General features: G+C 49.0%; 1 protein-coding gene across 1 annotated transcript in view; it reads right to left on the reverse strand.

The window, feature by feature from the left end:
• CLEC16A (C-type lectin domain containing 16A) overlaps nucleotides 1-17,551 on the reverse strand; it is a 212,941-nt gene that overhangs the window by 166,442 nt on the left and 28,948 nt on the right. The window contains exons 9-10 of the mRNA XM_021714311.1: nucleotides 17,087-17,137; nucleotides 12,723-12,836 (exon numbers count right to left, since the gene is read on the reverse strand). Coding sequence (XP_021569986.1) covers nucleotides 12,723-12,836; nucleotides 17,087-17,137 — 165 coding nt within the window. The remainder of the gene's footprint in view (nucleotides 1-12,722; nucleotides 12,837-17,086; nucleotides 17,138-17,551) is intronic.

Genomic DNA, 17,551 nt, shown 5'->3' on the forward strand with positions numbered 1-17,551 from the left:
CCATCCATAGGGGAGCGGTTAGGTAATTATGGTCTATCTGTTCACAGGGTGGGAATTCACGGAGATGGTAGAAAGACTGAGGTCTTTTTACTCCTAGCTGGACTGATGCAGACACAGCTCCAGGATGAAAAAGCAAGAACAGAACACATAGTAGGGAATCTTGCAGGTAAAGCTTTTCAAAGGCTACACAGGACAGTGTAAATACAACTTTTCCAGGAAAGATACCTAAGAACATACTGGCATTTCATTCCTGGGGAAAAGAAAAAGGCAATAGTAGCACCGTGTGTGCACACTCACACACGAACACTTAAGTTTTTTCATTTTATACCTTTCTGTTTGGTTTCAAGTTTCTAATCATGCACATATATTAACTTTAAAAAATTTCAACAGGAATTAATTAGACATTGGGATTATTAACAATTACATATTTTCTTTCCTTTTTTTTTTTTGAATCAGTGTTTCACTCTGTCACCCAGGCTGGAGTACAGTGTGGCATGATCAGGGATCACCACAGCCTCAACCTGTGGGCTCAGGCAATCCTCCCACCTCAGCCTCCTGAACAGGTAGGACTACAGGCAGACAGTACCACACCCAGTTAATTTTTTGATGTTTTGTAGAGACAAGGTCTCACTATGTTGCCTAGGCTGGTCTCAAATTCCTAGGCTCAAGCAATCCTCCTGCCTCAGCCTCCCAAAGTGCTGGGATTACAGGTGTGAGCCACTGCGCCTTGCCTTATTCTACATTTTAAAAACCTGATTTTTTTTCCTTAATGCTAACAACATGAAAACACCATAGTTAGCATGGAGAAGCTGGAAGAACATGGTGGGAAGGAGGGTAGAGATCTGTGACCATGATTGCTGCTTCTGTCACAATCCTGGCTCATAGCCTCGCAGGAACGTTCATGTTACATGACAATCCAGGTGCTCCAGACTGAGGCCCCCAGATGAGAGGTGCCTGTCCCTGCCCTCTCCATTGCACTCAAAACACCATGCCTTGAGCAAGCGGGGGGGGGGGGGGGGGGGCGCGGGGGTTGACCAATTGCTGCTAAGTGGCACACGCTGCACAATGCAAACCTGTCCCAGGTTGCATCCAAAGGAAGAAGGAAAAAAGGAGGAGGAACAAAGAAAAGAAGCCCCATGCACTCAGGAGCTGAACTCAGTACACCTGAAGGACAAGGTTCACGAGACCAACACCAGCAGAGGCACCCACTGCAGAGAGAGGCAGCAGAAGGGCTTCAGGCTATCTGCCCTTAAAGAGAAAAGAATTCTTCAGACAATGGTCACATCATCTGACTGCCACAGGTTCAGGTTTCACCAAGGGCTATCTCCTGGTGCCTGAGCCCAGGCTACAGGAGGGAAAGGGCCTCCTGCTGGCTACAGTGGCTCTGCCAGGCACCTCATGAGGGGCCCTGGGCTCTGTGGCTGGGATCTGGGGCTGGCTCCTGGAGTCTGGGCCAGCTGAAGGCCTGCAATGAGATTTCAGGGGTGCCCAGAGCTTAACTACTCCCTAAGGTGCCTGTGCCTGCTTGCTGGTTGGTGATGCCTGGCATCCACCACCTAAGGCTCCAGGGAAAGGGACTTCCCAGAGATTAGTGACAACTAAGGCTGAATTTCAGGGAATGGGGGATCTGAGAGCAGGCTCTACCAGGGTGGCAACAGGGTTGGGGAGAGAGGATTCGAACAAGCCAGGCCTGGATGCCTGGGTGAAGGAGGCAAGGTATATAACTGAAGGGACAGATGCCAAACAGAATGTCCTCTGCCAGGTCTGGGTACACTAGCTCAGAAAGACCTGGCCACAAGCTGCACGTGAAAAAGCAAGCAGCCATCAATCGAGCAATCAATGCTTCAGCTTATGATTAAAAAAAACAAAACTACAGGGCTAAAATGTTCACATATATGTATACCATGTATTTCTGTGTTGACAGATGAAAATACATAGACAAAGGGTTGGAGGAGACACAAACTGAAAATAGTGGTTCCTCTGAGGAAGACACTGAGGTTGGAGGAACTTTCACTTTCTGCTCTATCTGCTTCTAGATCATTCATTGTTTTACCCCAAGAAAGCATTACCAGTGCCATTTATATGCAAAAAAACCCTTAAAGAATGTATTAAGTACTTAATATCATGGAACTGTACACTTAAAAGTAGTTAAGATGGTAAATTTTGTGATATGTCTATTTCATCAATTTTTTAAAAAAATGAAACTTTAAGAAGATACCTTTAGAAGTCAAAATGGTGATTCCCTTGGATGAGGGTGGGGGGCATGAGTTCTAGACTGAGGCGGAGCTTCATGGGATGCTAAAAATGTTTTCTATCTTGACCCAAATTGTATGTGAGTATAACCTTGTGTACAAAATCATCAAATACAGTGCATCTAAGATGGCTATACTCATATGCACTGAACTGTATTTATATAACTCCTCGATTTAAAAGAAGTTTACCTAGAGAATTTTCAATGAAGTCAGATTGTCATAATGCCCTAAATACAAGGTAGGAGTGAATTAAACACGCGGCGGAGCTGTTTCACTGGAGTCACAGAGGACTGCCTCATTCATTCTCTGAGTACTGAAGTGTAGAGTGCTGGGCAAGGGCAGGAAGCCACAGGCCACGCCTCTCAGAACCCACAGCACAGTCCAGGGACGGTGAATCCCAGTGAATCTCACGTGTGCGGTTGCGCAACCCATGCAGACACTGTGGGTTCACGCAGGAGTGTCAGTGGCACGGAGGAAGGGAAGGGAACTGTGCCAGGCCTGAGAGGCATGGGAAGCTTAGGAGAGCTTCGCAGAGGAGGGAATGACTGGTCTGAGTCATGAACGTCAACAAGGACACTTGGGAAGAAGAGGAGACTGTAGGAAGGCCAGTTCAGAGCCCCAGCAAGAGCCTGCTTGCTAGGTGTGCTGAAGAGGCCGGTCACCCTTTATCTCTGTTAAGGCCTAGGTCACCTGGAGCTGGTGCTTGGTGACAGCTGTGACTCAGACACAAAGTGGCCAGCTTTCTAGATAGGGGCAGATGCACACTGTTGGACTTCCCAGGAAGTCAGGATGGCAGTCCTAGGCCAGCCGGCAGCCTCTCCAGCCAGGTGCTGTAATGTGCAGCTCACAAAGGGGTTCTTCATGCTTACAACCTTGGAGGAGATGTTAGGGAGCCCCTGCCTCAACGCCCTGTGGGTGCAATCTATTGAGTGGGCTTCTGAGTGCCTACTTGGAGTACAAAGGGGAGGGGAGAAAGCAGTAGCTGATGAGTGACTGGAAAAGGGGACGTGAGGGTACCAAGCAGGACATCCTGGAAAGAAATCTGGTTGAGAACAGAGGAAGGAAACACCAGTGACCAGAGGGGGCAGGTAAGGGAAGCAGAGGGATTCTGTCTGGACTGCAGGAGTTGTTGTGACAAACAGGCTAGGAATACCCTTTCAGGCTGTCCTAGGCCCAGCCCACTCACCTACTGAGGGTGCTTCCTCAGACAGCACTGCCCAGGGGTGGGGTCTGAGAAGCAGGAGAAAGGCTTTCCCTTAAGGAAAGAGGCAGGCCATGTTACGTTAAAAACAAAACAAAACAAAACATGCCCTGTGTGCCCAGAGCAGACCTAGCCAAATCTCAGACCATTTATGTGCCAAGTGACCCTGACCACACGGGCCTCAGTTTCCTCATCTGTAAAACAGGGACATCAATAGGCACAACACAGGCCACAGGAGCTAGAGTGGGATCCTGAAGGCAAAATGCCTAGCACAAAGGGGCACTGGAGAAATCGTTATTGACCTTCAACCCTTGGCAAATAGATCACGAGGATGGAAGAGATGGCTGGGAAGTGAATAACTTTTAAAAAACAATCACTTGTTTTAAACTTGACCCCTAAGCTCCTGGCAGTTTCCCGTTCGCTGGCCTTCTGGTTTGCTGACGGACTGGTCTCAGCCTCCCTTAATGTGCTCCTGGGTCCTGGGCAGCCTTCCCAGTCTCTAGCCTTGGGGATCGGGACTGGCAAAGTGTGGGGCAAATGCAAGGGTGGGCCATGGGTCCGGGGTCCCACCCACTGGCTTGAGTTCTGGTCCTCTCCTCTGTGGGCCTCGGTTTCCACATCCATCAGTGGGCATCACATCAGTACCTCCCTCACAGGGCTGCTGGGAGTTGCCAAGAGATGGTACATGCACTTGTCACTCTTTCCAGGTATTAACAGCCTCCAGACTCTCATGAGCACTTGAAGTATGCCTAGCGTGCTCTGAGCATGTTACATACATTATCTTACTTTATCTGCCAAATAACCAAATAGGGCAGGGCCAGAGAGAGGTAGAGCCAGGATTTGGACCCAGGAGGAGCCAAGCTCCAGGGCCCACATGAACAATCATTCTGCTGCACAGCTCAAATAGCCTCCCTTCCACAAGCACTTGCTGTGCCTCCCAACGCTGGGCCAGCCTCCCAAAGGACTCACATAAAGGCTAAGCCATGTCAACATCACACTCATCAGACAAGCAAATGGCTCTGTGGAACAAAAGCTCAGTGACAGTGTACACAGCGCTCAGGAGGCGGCCCTCTGGCCAATGATATGGCCATCCACAGTGTATAATCACTTTGTATTTTTATCTCACATACACAGAGGTCAAAAGTCACAGGAGGTCACAGAGGCCCAGTGACACCCACTGTAGCCGACAGCACTGTAGCTCAGGGCTTTATGAGTGCCTGCGAAGGGAAGCTGGGCAGATCAGTGGGGCGGAGCAAGTCCATTCTCATTACAAAGCAAGGCAATCATGTGCTGATGTAGAGGGACACATGTTGCAAACCCTGAGCCATGCAGGGTGCTGAACCAAAGCCCAAACACGCATCCAGAACACACAGTGCAGGCTGACATCAGGGAGGCAACTTCGTAATACTACCAAATTCAACGGAAAAAATAAAAGCTATTGAGTGGGGAACACGAAGAGGTAACAGGCCACTTCCATCAACAGGGGGACATGGCATTCTTCTCCACGAACTGGCCAATCATGAGGCACTGCAGCTGCAGAGGCAGAAACCAAGGAAATGCCTGTTTCTCTGGAATCAGAACAGACTCCCGGCGCTCAAGGCCTCATGTGGTCACAAACCCACACTTGACTCAGGCCAGTAGCAGGTACCTTCATGATGGGGCCACAACTTCTTGGAAAGCAATCTCCAGGCTGCCTTGTGTAGTACCATTTCTCTGTGGTGAGAACACTCAAAAACCTCTCTCCTGGCATGACCTCACTCCTATGTGGAATCTCAACAAAGCTGATCTCAGAGAAGTAGAGAGAGTAGATGGTGGTGACCAGAGACTGGGCAGGGGGATGGGAGAAGCTGGTCGGCAGGCACAAAGTCCCATCAGACAGGACAAACGAGTCTGGTTCTGTTGCCCAGGAGGGTGACTAGGGTTGACTGCAAGGTATTAGATGTTCTTCCCTTTGCGCAAAGGCTGTGGACTCTGTCCTGAGGAGGGGCTCCTGGGGCGAGGTCACAAGCCAGCCAGCAACGACCAGAGGTCATCTCAGGTCAGCCAGGATGTGCCACTCAACTCTCTAGGGAAGCCCCCTGGGATGGGAGCTGCGCTGCCCTCAGGCATAAATAAATAACTCCCACCCCTGGCTGTCGTCAAGTTGGCTAGAGTGCCCAGAAAGGGCAGGGGGCTCTGAGAAGTGAGCAGAATGCCCCCTCTTACTCACATGCAGCCTCCAGCCTCCCATCAGGCAAGCACCTGCGAGCAAAGTCAAGTTTCCTGGTCTGAGAACTATGGCGCTGACCACAGTTGATTCCCATGAGACTGCTTATTTGAGACACAGTGCTTGGTTGCCTGGAGCGTCTCACATCTAATGTGCACAGGGTTTATTTTATTGTTCCTGTCTCTTCCCATGAGACTGAAGTTCCTGGAGGTCGGGGGGGGGTCTTTATTCGTTCACAGGTGTATCTCCAGTGTCTAGAACAATGCCTGGCATGTAGCAGACACCCAGTCATCATTTGTCGAAGAGATGAGTAAATAATACTGACCTGACTTCAAGTAACTCTAAGTCTGTTAAAAATCACAAATGCCCAAAAAGGCCAGTCTGGTTAAAAAAACTAACACCCCAGGGCACAGACACCAGAAGCGGTGGGAGCTTCATTATCTGTCCCCATGCTCATTCCCTGAGTTTAGCTGAAACCTGGAGAAGTCACCAACATCTCCATGCAGCTAGGGCAAGCCCCCGTCTAGCACAGGGTGTTACACCACCTCACATCACAGGGCTGTCTCCAGACCAGTGGCTGCCCTAAGCCCCTACTGTGCCACGCGACAGGGCAGATGTAGAAAAGCTCGGGTCTAAGTCATAAGCCTTCTACCCTATCTGTCCTCTGCCTCTGTCTTCTCTGCCCACTCCGTGTTTCCCTGTTGGCTCCTCCAAGATGGGCATTCTGAAGGCTCCTGCCCTTCTTTGGTTCACAGGCCCAGAACCAGAACCCCTGCCTTTGGGTCTAGTCACTTGCAGCCCCGGCTGAAGGCTGCTCCCTCCTCCAGCCTCAACACTACGTACCCTGCGGCTGGCTAGCTCACCTTCTGCCCCAGGAGACAGGAGGCAATGTTTCTCAGACAGCATGCCTTCCCTGATAACAGAACATGCTACACTCTGAATTCTGTCAAAACCTCTTAAATGGAAATCAGAGCTGCCACATTCAACACTTCTGCAGGCAAGGGTGGCACTTGGAGCTGTAATTCTACTGGGGGATTAGGAATATACCACAGTGGCCATACCAGAAGGGGACTACACATGGAGTCCTGATTCTTTTGTGGGAGTGTTTGTGACAGGGTCGATCAAGGTCCCTAACTTACAGAAGTCAGTTTTTCCTCCTTGATATTCACAATCCACCTTCTCCCAGAAGCCTGTTAGCACTTTCAGGAAGGAAAATGAGTGTGCCTCAGAATCAGCACTGATTCGCTGAGGGTCAGAAAGACAGCTAGGGTCACCGAGAAACTCGGGAGCTCTGATCCTGGCCAGGAGGGGCACCACCCTGCCTGACATAGTCAGCACGTGGGCAATGTGGCTGCAAGCCCGGGTTGGAAAGAAAGTCCTGCAGCAGCAACTTGGGACACAGGTGATTATTAACGCTCTGAGGCTGCAAGTACACAGCTCAGAGGAGTAGAGCTGCCCCTTCTTCAGCCACTGGCTCCACATACCACATCCCAGTGGAGTCCTCTGCTAAGTAGGGGATCCTGCTGCTGCTAGGAAGGACAGGTGTCATGCAAAAAACAGGTGGCTAGTGCTTTAGGTGTGCACTCGCTCTTCTGGATCCCAAGAGAATCATCTGGAGACCCCCCCAAATGGCTAAACTGGTATCTTCAGAGAGACAGTCGACATCCTTGTTTGGGGATAAGCAAGCCTACCCTGCCCCAGAATGCTTAGACCCTGAACCCCCAGCCAGCCGCCCATGTGAAAGCATGTGCACAGTTCAGTACGTGCACTTGCCAGAGAGACACCGGAATCCGCCTGAGTGGAGGGCATGGAATGAGTGCAGGGGGTTCAGCCCACTGTCACTCAGAGGCAACGGTTAATGTCAGTACCGTCTGCGTCATTATGGTCGTTGAGACACTTCACCCTGGTGTCTGCTCAGAGGCACCTCCCTGTGGGGTGCCACAGTCCAGACACAGCTTACCAGTCCAGGGAGGGAGGCCCCATGAGGAAGAAGGTCACCACACAGCTTCAGGAGCTAAGACCATCATAAAGATGTCACCCGATATTTATGCACTCAATGTGTGTAGAAAATAGCTTTGAATACGCACTCTACGCAGTTTTTACTCCTCACATGACCCCATGTTTACTATTCTCACTGGAGAGGTGAGAAACTAAAGCCTGGAAAGGTGGAGTGTCACACCATGGAACACCCAGTGAAATGAAGAGCCAGGACTTGAGGAGCCCAGGGAGGCTGGCTCCAGCCTCCACTCCGTGAGGCTGCCTCTTGAGGCAGAATGTGGAACAGCACCAAGAGCAACCCACTCCTTCCCCAAAAGCCCGCCACTGAGACAGAGATGGTGGCATGCAAGGGGCAGGTTGGGAAGTGATTTCTACTCCGCGAGTCATTATGAGAATGTCACGAGAGCCCCTGTGATTCTGCCACTGCTTCGCCCATGAGTCATTCCTTCCTGCACCAGGCGCCCCCAGAGCATCCTGGCAAGCCTGGTGATGGCACAGGCCACACAGGTGTCTCCGAGACTAGGTCCCCTGTCCTTTCAGGAGGTGGGAAGCCCATGAGGTCAGGGGTCATGGCTTTCCTGGGCTCCCCTAACCTCTCAGCATGAGGATCACAAGATTTCTGTCGAAGGAATGGATGAGCGGATGCAAAAACCAAGGAAATGCTTCCACAGAAACCCAAGACAAAAAAAACTCCTTCAAGAAAAATACCTACAGGTGATGACGCATATCCCAAATTCTAATCTTATATGTTCACTTTATGAAAACAGTGCGACGTTAGCAGTTTCTGAATTAGTGTTCTCCTACTCTGTTTCCCAGGCAAGAAACACGATCTGCTCTGCATTAGAATTACAGCAAGACTCGTCCCTGAGCAGCACCCATATGATTGTAATGCACAGACGAATTTCAGTGAGACACCATCTAACCATGCTGATGTGCTTTTCCATGTAACCCTAAATTACAGTCTTTTCAAGTAACTGTGATTCCCCCATCTGCTTCCCTCTCTTCAATTTTGGTTTGGTTTTGTGAAAGGTCTGCTGGTAAAAATGAGGCAATACCAGTAACTTATCTACAAATTACGGGAAGGAGAAAGTAGGTTAAAAAAGACCAAGAAACTTAAAACAAGTTTGATCAAACCACATCCGAGTTGGGCAGGAAACAATAGGAGACTGTTCTTGCTCAAAGGAAGGAAGGTAAATCTCACCAGGACGACTATCAAGCAAGTCACAGGTGGGATCCACCGTGTGCTCTTCCTGAATGTTAACTGTTGTCATTAGATTACAACCACCTTCGATCTTGCACTGGGGAAAGGCAGTGACCAGCAGTGGGCAGCCAACACTCACAGGTGACTGGCGATCCCTCCACACAGGAGTCTCAATTCCAGTTCAGGCATTCACCACAACCAGCAGCTGTGTCCCAAAGGCAGTTTGTGTGTCTTTCACAACAGAGGTGGGACCTTCATCCCAAAAAGAGGCCACAGGGAGAAAAAACAGGTCTCCTCACACTCCCCCACTAAACGGTTCAACTAACGATGTATCCTAAGCTGAGAGGTTGCCAGTGACCTTCTGCAATTTGCTTCCATTCAAAATGCAAATTCCATGTATCAATGTCTGTATCCTACTTGTGATACTATACTAAAGTTTTGCAAGATGCTGCCCTTGGAGGAAACTGGGGGAAATCTCTTTGTATTATTCTTACTTATAATTATCTCAGTAAAAAATTTCAATTAAAAAAACTACGTATTGATGGATGAATAGATAAAGAATACGTGGTCTATACATACAATGGAATCATTTAGCCTTAACAAAGGAGCAAATTCCAACACATGCCACAACATGGAATAACCTTGAGAATATTATGCTAAGTGAAATGAGTCAGTGACAGAAAGGTAAATTCTGTATAATTCCACTCCTGTGAGGTACCTAAAACTGTAAAACTCTGAGGGTAGATGGTGCATGCAGGAGGTAGGGTTGGGGAGGGAGTGAGGAGCTGTGTTCAAGGAATATAAAGTGTCAGTTGTGCAGGTGGCTCTGTGGTACAATGGAGAGCACACTAGACTTCTAAAGTTTCCGTCATACAAGATGAATGAGTTCTAGAAATCTGCAGAACAGCATGGTGCTTATAGCCAACAACAATGTTGATGATACATGTAAAAATCCCTTAAGAGGGTAGATCTCATGTTAGTGTTCTTACCACATTTTTAAAACCCTGCAAACCCAGAGCCCCAACAATCTCTGGGTTCACCTCTTAAGAAACTAAGTCTAGCTCCAGCACTGCAATGAGTGCCTACAGGAAGACAGTCTCTGATGAAGGCACTACAGCTACCTTGGGGTCTGGAAATCACGTGACAGAGCCCAGAGGGATCCAGTGTCCTTCAAATTGTTATTAACGTAAATGCAGTGTCAGTCAGCAACAGGCTAGGTGGGGACCAGGCAAATGTCATGGTAACCACATGCTTGTGAGGCTGGGCAGCCTCTGCGAAGTTTCCTGGAGAAACGTGTACAACGGGGGCCAGATCTTTTTGGCTATTCAATAGATTCCAGAAATCCACAATTTTCTCCCTAGATTGTAATAGTGGCAATTCATAAAATTTTCTTTAAAACACTGTGCAGACCAGACCAAACAGGCGTGAGGGTCAGTGTGCAAGCTGCCAGGCACCCAATGAGCACTTTAAACACATGTTCTCCCATTCTCCCATCGGCCCTCCACAGCTGGGCTTGTTTGCCTCAATTTCTTTCTTTTGGATCAAGGTCTCACTGCCACCCAGGCTGGAGTGCAGAAGCATGATCATGGCTCACTGCAGCCTCAGCCTCCTGTGCTCAGGCGACTCTCCCACCTCAGACTCCCAAGTATCTTGGGACTACAGGCACACACCACCATACAAAGCTACATTTTTTTTTTTTTTTTTGAGTTGGAGTCTCACTCTGTTGCCCAAACTGGAGGGCAGTGGCCGCTCCCAGTCACCGCAGCCTCGACCTGCTGGGCTCTGGCGATCCTTCCGTCTCACCCTTCCGAGTAGCCAGAATTACAGGCATGTGCTACCATGCCCGGCTGATTTTTTTATTTATTGTAGAGATGAGGTCTTGCTGCCCAGGCGGGTCTCGAACCCACGGGCTCAGGCAATCCACTCACCTCAGCCTCCCAAAGGCGTGGGATTACAGGCTAAGCCACCGAGCCCGGCTCAAAGCTACTTTTTAAAAAATTTTTGTGGAAATGAGGTCTACGTTGCCCAGGCGGGCCTCAAACCCCTGGGCTCAAGCAATCCTCTTGCCTCAGCCTCCCTAAGCGGTGGAATGCCAGGCCTAGCCCCTCTGTTTTCTAAACGGGTCCAAGGTCATCCAGCTGACAGGGTATTCACAGCTCAGATTGGAGGCCCGCTGGTTCTGCTGACTCAGCATTCTTTACACACACATCCATCTAGCAAAAGCTGGTTTACAAAAGCTGCAAAGAAATAGCTCCTGCCCATACACACTGAGTCAGCTATGCATTTTCCAGACCATGTGTTGCCTTGGGAAAGACCACTAGGAGAATCTTTCTGTTTGACATATCATCCATTACCTCCAGGTTAAATCCTCTTCCCTTTAGAGTACTACATGACTTGGGACAGTACATGTATTAGCATGTTTGATCCATGTCTGTCTCTCTACCGTCTCTCCAAGCTCCCATGTGACAGCGACTATTTGTGATTCTGTATATTCCCAGAACTAGCAAGATGTACAGCCCAAAGAAGGGGCTTGATGAACATTGTTGAATAAATCAAGAAAGGGATCAGCCAGACAGGCGCCGTGGAAAGGTCCCATTCAATTCCACTGCACTATGCCACCACCACCAAGGACACAAAGGACACAAAGTTTCTGGAAAGCTTTTCAGAGGCTCCCTTGAAGAGCAAAAGAAGGCCTGGCCAGACCACCACACACCAAGAACACCAGAAGGGCAGGGGTCCCTTGTGATTGTACTCGGTACAGTGGCGGCCTTTCCTCCACAGGGTCATACTCCACCCACTCAACCAGGTGTGGCAGCAGCTCTGCCCTAGGGTGAGCCTGCCCTTTCACCAGCGTGGCTACTGCCTGGGCTCCTGGCTGCAGAGACAGAACCCTTATGAAAAAGTCTTTGTATGAAGCACGCTAGCTTGCCTCAGACACGTGTGCCAAGCCCAGGCTGCAGCCAACACAAAGACAGAAGCGATGCTGGCCATGAGGAGCTTAGATGGGCAAGGTCTTTCCCAGGAGGGAATCAGGCACAAGGGTCTTGGGCTGCAGGTGTGGTGAGGGCACAGGCACAGAAGCAGAAACACAGGGCATGCAGAGGAAAGTGAGTTGGACTGGGACTGAGGCAGCTGGAGTTCAGGGCCTATGAGCAGGATTGAAGGAGGGAGGGCAGAAAGACACAGGGGACAAGCTGGGATAGCCTCATGAGACTTCACAGCACTGGCTGTCGGGTATTTTCCTTCCGCAGAGTACAAAAAATCCACTCCAAGGGTCCTCAGACCACAAGTCCAAGAGTTGGCGATCAACTAAAACTAGAGAGACTGTACAAAAAAACGCAGATCTAGCTTCTCTGAAAAGATGAGAAAACCTGGCAACACTGCTTCCATATTCCTGCAGAATAGCTACAGCCTAGGCTGGAACAGCAGCTGCTTACAAAGGAGGCATATGCTCCCCAATCTGCCACAGTCCCCTCCGCTCCCTACTGCCCTCACCGGGGGCCGGCATCATTCATAGAAGTTCAGTGATCAAACTCTGTAAACATTAGTACCATAGATGAGGCATTCTCCCATTCTGTCCCAATAACAGTGTCTCCCTGATATGTAATCTGAGGCCCAGAGCGGCACAATTCCATGTTTAATAACTTGCAATCGATTTGAACCACTATTAGTACCTGACCCCAGATTTTCCTGGGGATGTATTTCAAGACTTGGATTAGGGTCCTTGAATCATAGACCAGTTTACACATCATCACTGTTGTATAGGCAGAATGTTAGTTTCTGATTTTAGAGAAACACAGATTCGTAAAACGAGCAATGATTTCTTATCAAGGTCAAAAACCAGCCCCAAAGCTAATGACTTACAGAACTCCGCTGAACATCCTGTTCAGTCTTAGCATACATCTCAGACAGATCACCATTCAGAATGACTTCAGCTAGCGAGTTCACCAGTGGTGCATGATGTATAATTAAGAAGACCTGGTGGAAAAGAAGAAACGGGATTTGCATGAAAGCGTGCACTCTTTCAACCTCTTTCTTCCCCACCTGAAACAGCCAGGCTGAGCTACATAAGTCCTGCACTGAGTAGCAACTCCTACAATGCAAAATCCAAAGAATGGGTCACATTTAACAGAAACCAGCCAGTGTTCGTCGAGGGTGGCCTCTCCTTCAGACTATTGTCTATTTGGCCGGCTGTTCTTCCTCGGAAGGAAGTGTATTAATGAGAGACTGTCCCTCATGGCTGACTGAAGCCAAATCCAGCTAAAGGGCATGGGGAGGAACAGCCAAACCAACACACTCCTTCCGTCCACAGCATTTCAGTGTCCAATTCCATCATGGTAAGACTAGAAGGCACCGTCTCAAAACTGCAGCTATACAGGAAGAAGGGGCTGGGGAGTTCTGTTCCAATTAAGGACTTGGCAAAGGGCTGCTACACGGAGATTCCATTAAGGGAAAGAGCTGAGCCCTGCAGTGGGTTTTAGTCACTGGAATTCCACGGCAGCACTGGCAGATGTGGAAACTGGGAAAGAAAAGCCACACGAGCCAGAGGTAGCCCCAGCTAGGCCAGGGTGCAAGACAAGAAGGCCCTGGGCTGTCTCAGCTGGTCCTGCCACCCTGCCCTGTTACCTAACGCTCGAGGAAGGCTTTAGGGGCCAGGGCATTGAAGATTGCCTTGCAAAGCTGGCGTAGACACACCTGCTGGTTTTGTTTTGCTTTGGTTTTGAGTTGGAGTCTCACTCTGCCTCCTAGGCTGGGGTGCAGTGGCACGCTCTCAACCTTGACCTGCTGGGCTCTGGCGATCCTTCCGCCTCAGCCTTCCAAGTAGCTGGAACTATAGGCATGCGCTACCATGCCTGGCTTATTTTTTTTTTATTTATTGTAGAAACAAAGTCTCACTAAGTTGCCCAGGCTGGTCTTGAATTCCTGAGCTCAGGCAATCCTCTCGCCCAGGCCTCCGCTGTTTGGTTTTAAAATGTAAAGGCAACAGGGAGTGGCACGGTGTATGCTGTATATACCATTTGGTTATAAAAAGAGTGTGCACATTAGTATCTTGCTGATTTCTACATGCACAGGCCAGGGTTTCTCAGTCTTGGCATGACTGATACCATGGGCTGTCACTCAGTGCTGTGGCGCTGTGCTGGACACAAGCTGTTCAGCACCGCCCCTGACCTCTACCCACTAGATGCCAGGAGCACCCCTTCCTCAGTCACGAACTGAGCACATCTCCAACTATTGCCACATATCCCCTGGGGAGCAAAGTTATCCTCAGTTGAGAACCCCTGGCAGAGAATGTCTCTGGAAGGCCAAGCGAGAACCCTGCAAGTACAGTTGTTTCTGGAGACAGAAATCAGGAGCCTCAACAAAACCAGAAAAGTCTGTACCTGCTTAAACTTTTTAACTGTAAAGAACTTTTTGATTTAAAAAAATTGTTAATAAAAGAAAGTGAAAGCAGAAACTAACACAAGCTGCATCTGGGGAACAAGACTAGGTGTCCAGGGGACAGGGTAACAGGGAGACTTCTATGTCATGTTTTATACTGGTGGAACAGGGGGACTATATTATCCAAACAAATACAATTCAAATTAAGTAAAAGATACAGGCAAAATAGCCAAAAGTGGCACCTACCTTTAAAAAAAGGTGCATCTGTTTTTAAAATACCAGGGAAACCTTTGCTGTGATAGACCCCACACAGCATAATCCACTCAAATGTCAGGGATGCTGACGATGATTTTTCTCACCTTCTTCACAGCCAAATTACTGTCACTCAACCACAAAAAAAGAATCCAGCCACTAAGTTCATTCATTCCACAAATATCATGCACCGTGTATGAATGTGGCCATAACTGATCATCAACACGTTTCTTTTATTCAGTCTACACACATTTAGTGATCCCCTTCTAAGGCTCCCTAGGACAAAGACCAACCAATTCCTGCCTGTGGATATACGCAAAGCTCATTTTCCTGGCTCTGACTAAGAGTCAGCGCAACGTATGTGTAAGTGCGTGCAGGCCATACTAAAGGGCTAGGTCAGTCTGCCAACCACACTCTGTGGTGGAGTGGCAGTTGAGTTTTAGGGGACAGCAACACCCGTCACACTAAATTAGTTGTTGTCAATGTGGTTCTCTAGCTGTGTTTGTAAATTAACTTGTAAGTATGCACTGATTTTATAGTGATGAAGGGTTTTGAGGACAAATTTTGGGCTTTCCCACATGTTGGCCACATTTTAATTAAGTTAAATGAAAAAGCAGGGGAGGAAGGGTTCAAGATTTTTAATCCTGAAAGGGGCTGGGTGCAGTGGCTCATGCCTGTAATCCCAGCACTTTGAGAGGCTGAAGTGGGAAAGTGGGAGGACTGCTTGAGCCCAGGAGTTCGAGACCAGCCTGGGCAACATAGTGAGATCCCGTCTCTCCAAAAAAACAAAAAATCAGCCAGGCGTGGTGGTACATGCCCATAGTCCCAGCTGCTTGGGAGGTCCAGGTAGAAGGATTCCCTAAGCCTAGGAGGTTGAGGCTGCAGTGAGTCATGATCTTGCTACTGCATTCCAGCTTGGGCAACAGAGTGACCAATTCAAAAAAAAAGGAATCTATTAGTCAAGTTTGAGGACCACTGAATTACAGAACATGTTTTCTGTGAGATACTGAAACAAGTTACTGGATGCATGGGCTACTGGCTCTTCACGAAGAAAATGAGAGAGTTCTCAGAGAAAAGGTATAACTCCTCTGCACTCAAGTACCAGCTAGGAGGTTGGTAGCCCCACTCCCCAGAGGCAGCCCTGCCCAGTGAAGCTCCAACAGCTGGAGGTCCTGAGGACGCTTTCCACATGACTCCTGCAGCTGAGAACTGGCCCACTGGGATCCTGCCAGAATCTCAGAATCCCAAGCAGGAGATGCTGGCAGACTCATAACAAGGCAGCAGAAGAAACTGCCAGGAGAGGCTGGGGTGTGTGGAGCTTGGTCGCACACAGCAGCATTCAGACAGAGTGGGCACTGCACAGTGCTCTAAGCAAACAGAGCCCAGTATAAGACTCTGGGATGGGAGCCTGGGCAGGCCACATCCGGATCAACAGGGGGAGGAGGCAGCAGCCCGAGACCTTCTTCTCAGGCCAACAGGACACAGCCTTGCCCAAACTTGAAACAGCTGGAGGTCAGTTGGGGGGGCGGGGACAGTCACTCATCAAAGCAAGCAAATACCTGTGTCTCTGATGAAGTGGGAACAGAGCTCTGGTCAAGCGTTTGACTACTTGACAGTCTGATGAGACGGTCTGCTTATAATAAAATATTTGTAATAAAAATATTTGTAAAGTTATGTAACTGGGTCACCATGGAGTTTTTCCCTTCTTGTAAATATTACATAATTTCACGAAGGACAACACTTGTTTAAGGAGGAGGACAGACAAACTGGTGCAAGACACAGATTTGGGAGCTGGGGCTGCTACAAGGTACCTTCCAGAAGGTAATCTGGGAACCAGAACCACGACAAAGCCCTTTAAAAATAGCCTTTTACAGGAAGTTTGTCAAACTAAGGTTGCTGCGTGCACACACATCATGGATCCTGCAGTCTGGGGCTTATTTCAAACCACCATGAATAAGAGCCACGCAGTCCACATTTCCAGGGCATTGAAGGGCCTCCTTGGTTGTTTTGGAAACCTTGGTCCTCATGGTAAAAAGCAACTACACAAGCGCAAGAGTTTCATTTATTTTCCATTTCTCTTTAAATTTCCATCCCCTACCATGAAGAAGATACATACCACTTCTGTTCGGTGTCTAGGAAATAGAACTCCCCTCTTTTTCTTTTTTTATTTTGAGCCGGAGTCTCACTGTCACCCAGGCTGGAGTGCAGTGGCACCATCACAGCTCACCATAGCCTTGACCTCCTGAGCTCAGGTGATCCTTACACCTCAGACTCCCAAGTAGCTGGGATTATAGGTGCCACCACATCTGGTGAATTTTTAAATTTTTTTTTAAAGATGAGGCTTCTCTATGTTGCCTAGGCTGGTATCAAACTCTTGGGTTCAAGCGATCCTCCTGCCTCAACTTCCCAAAGTGCTGGGATTACAGGCAGAAGGCACCAAGCCCAGCCTCATCTTTCTCTTTTATTGTTATTTTATTTTAAGCTGAGGGACACACAGAGAGACGATGGGGCAATGAAACCTGGGAACTTTCGGAAAGGGAACAGCACTCCAAGGGACCCTAAGAGTGGTGGGGACACAAGCAAACGGTCAAACATACCTGCGACAGAAGGTAAAGTGACACCGGCAAGCTGATTTTCGGTCGCTCTCCCTAGAAGGGGAAGGAGAGAGAGGTCCTAGTCACACAAGGGAGCACCATGAATGCACAATGCCAAAAGCCCTCTGTCTCAATAGAGGTATCCTATCCTGCCATCTCGCTCCACAGCCCCAGGTCATCTTGTCTGGTGCTGGTCAAGAGTCTGCTTTGCGAAACACATTCCCAGCCTAATTCCATTCAGTGCCATTTTTCCCACCTAAGAAATCTCTCACCATTAGTCAGATTAGAGGCTGACCCAGGAGAAGAACGCACTCCTTCAGTTCCCAAGAACCCTCATCTCCCACTGGGCCCCAGGAACCCCAGCAGGAGGACTGGGAGGCCTGTTCTCAGGACAGCGTTTCCATGCAGCCTTCAGGGTGTCCTGAGCACCAAGGAGCTCCCTCTCACACCCACTCTGTGAGGAAGGGG

Source organism: Carlito syrichta, unplaced genomic scaffold (assembly GCF_000164805.1).
Source record: "Carlito syrichta isolate Samal-C Ts95f unplaced genomic scaffold, Tarsius_syrichta-2.0.1 Scaffold305619, whole genome shotgun sequence".
Classification (NCBI taxonomy): domain Eukaryota; kingdom Metazoa; phylum Chordata; class Mammalia; order Primates; family Tarsiidae; genus Carlito; species Carlito syrichta.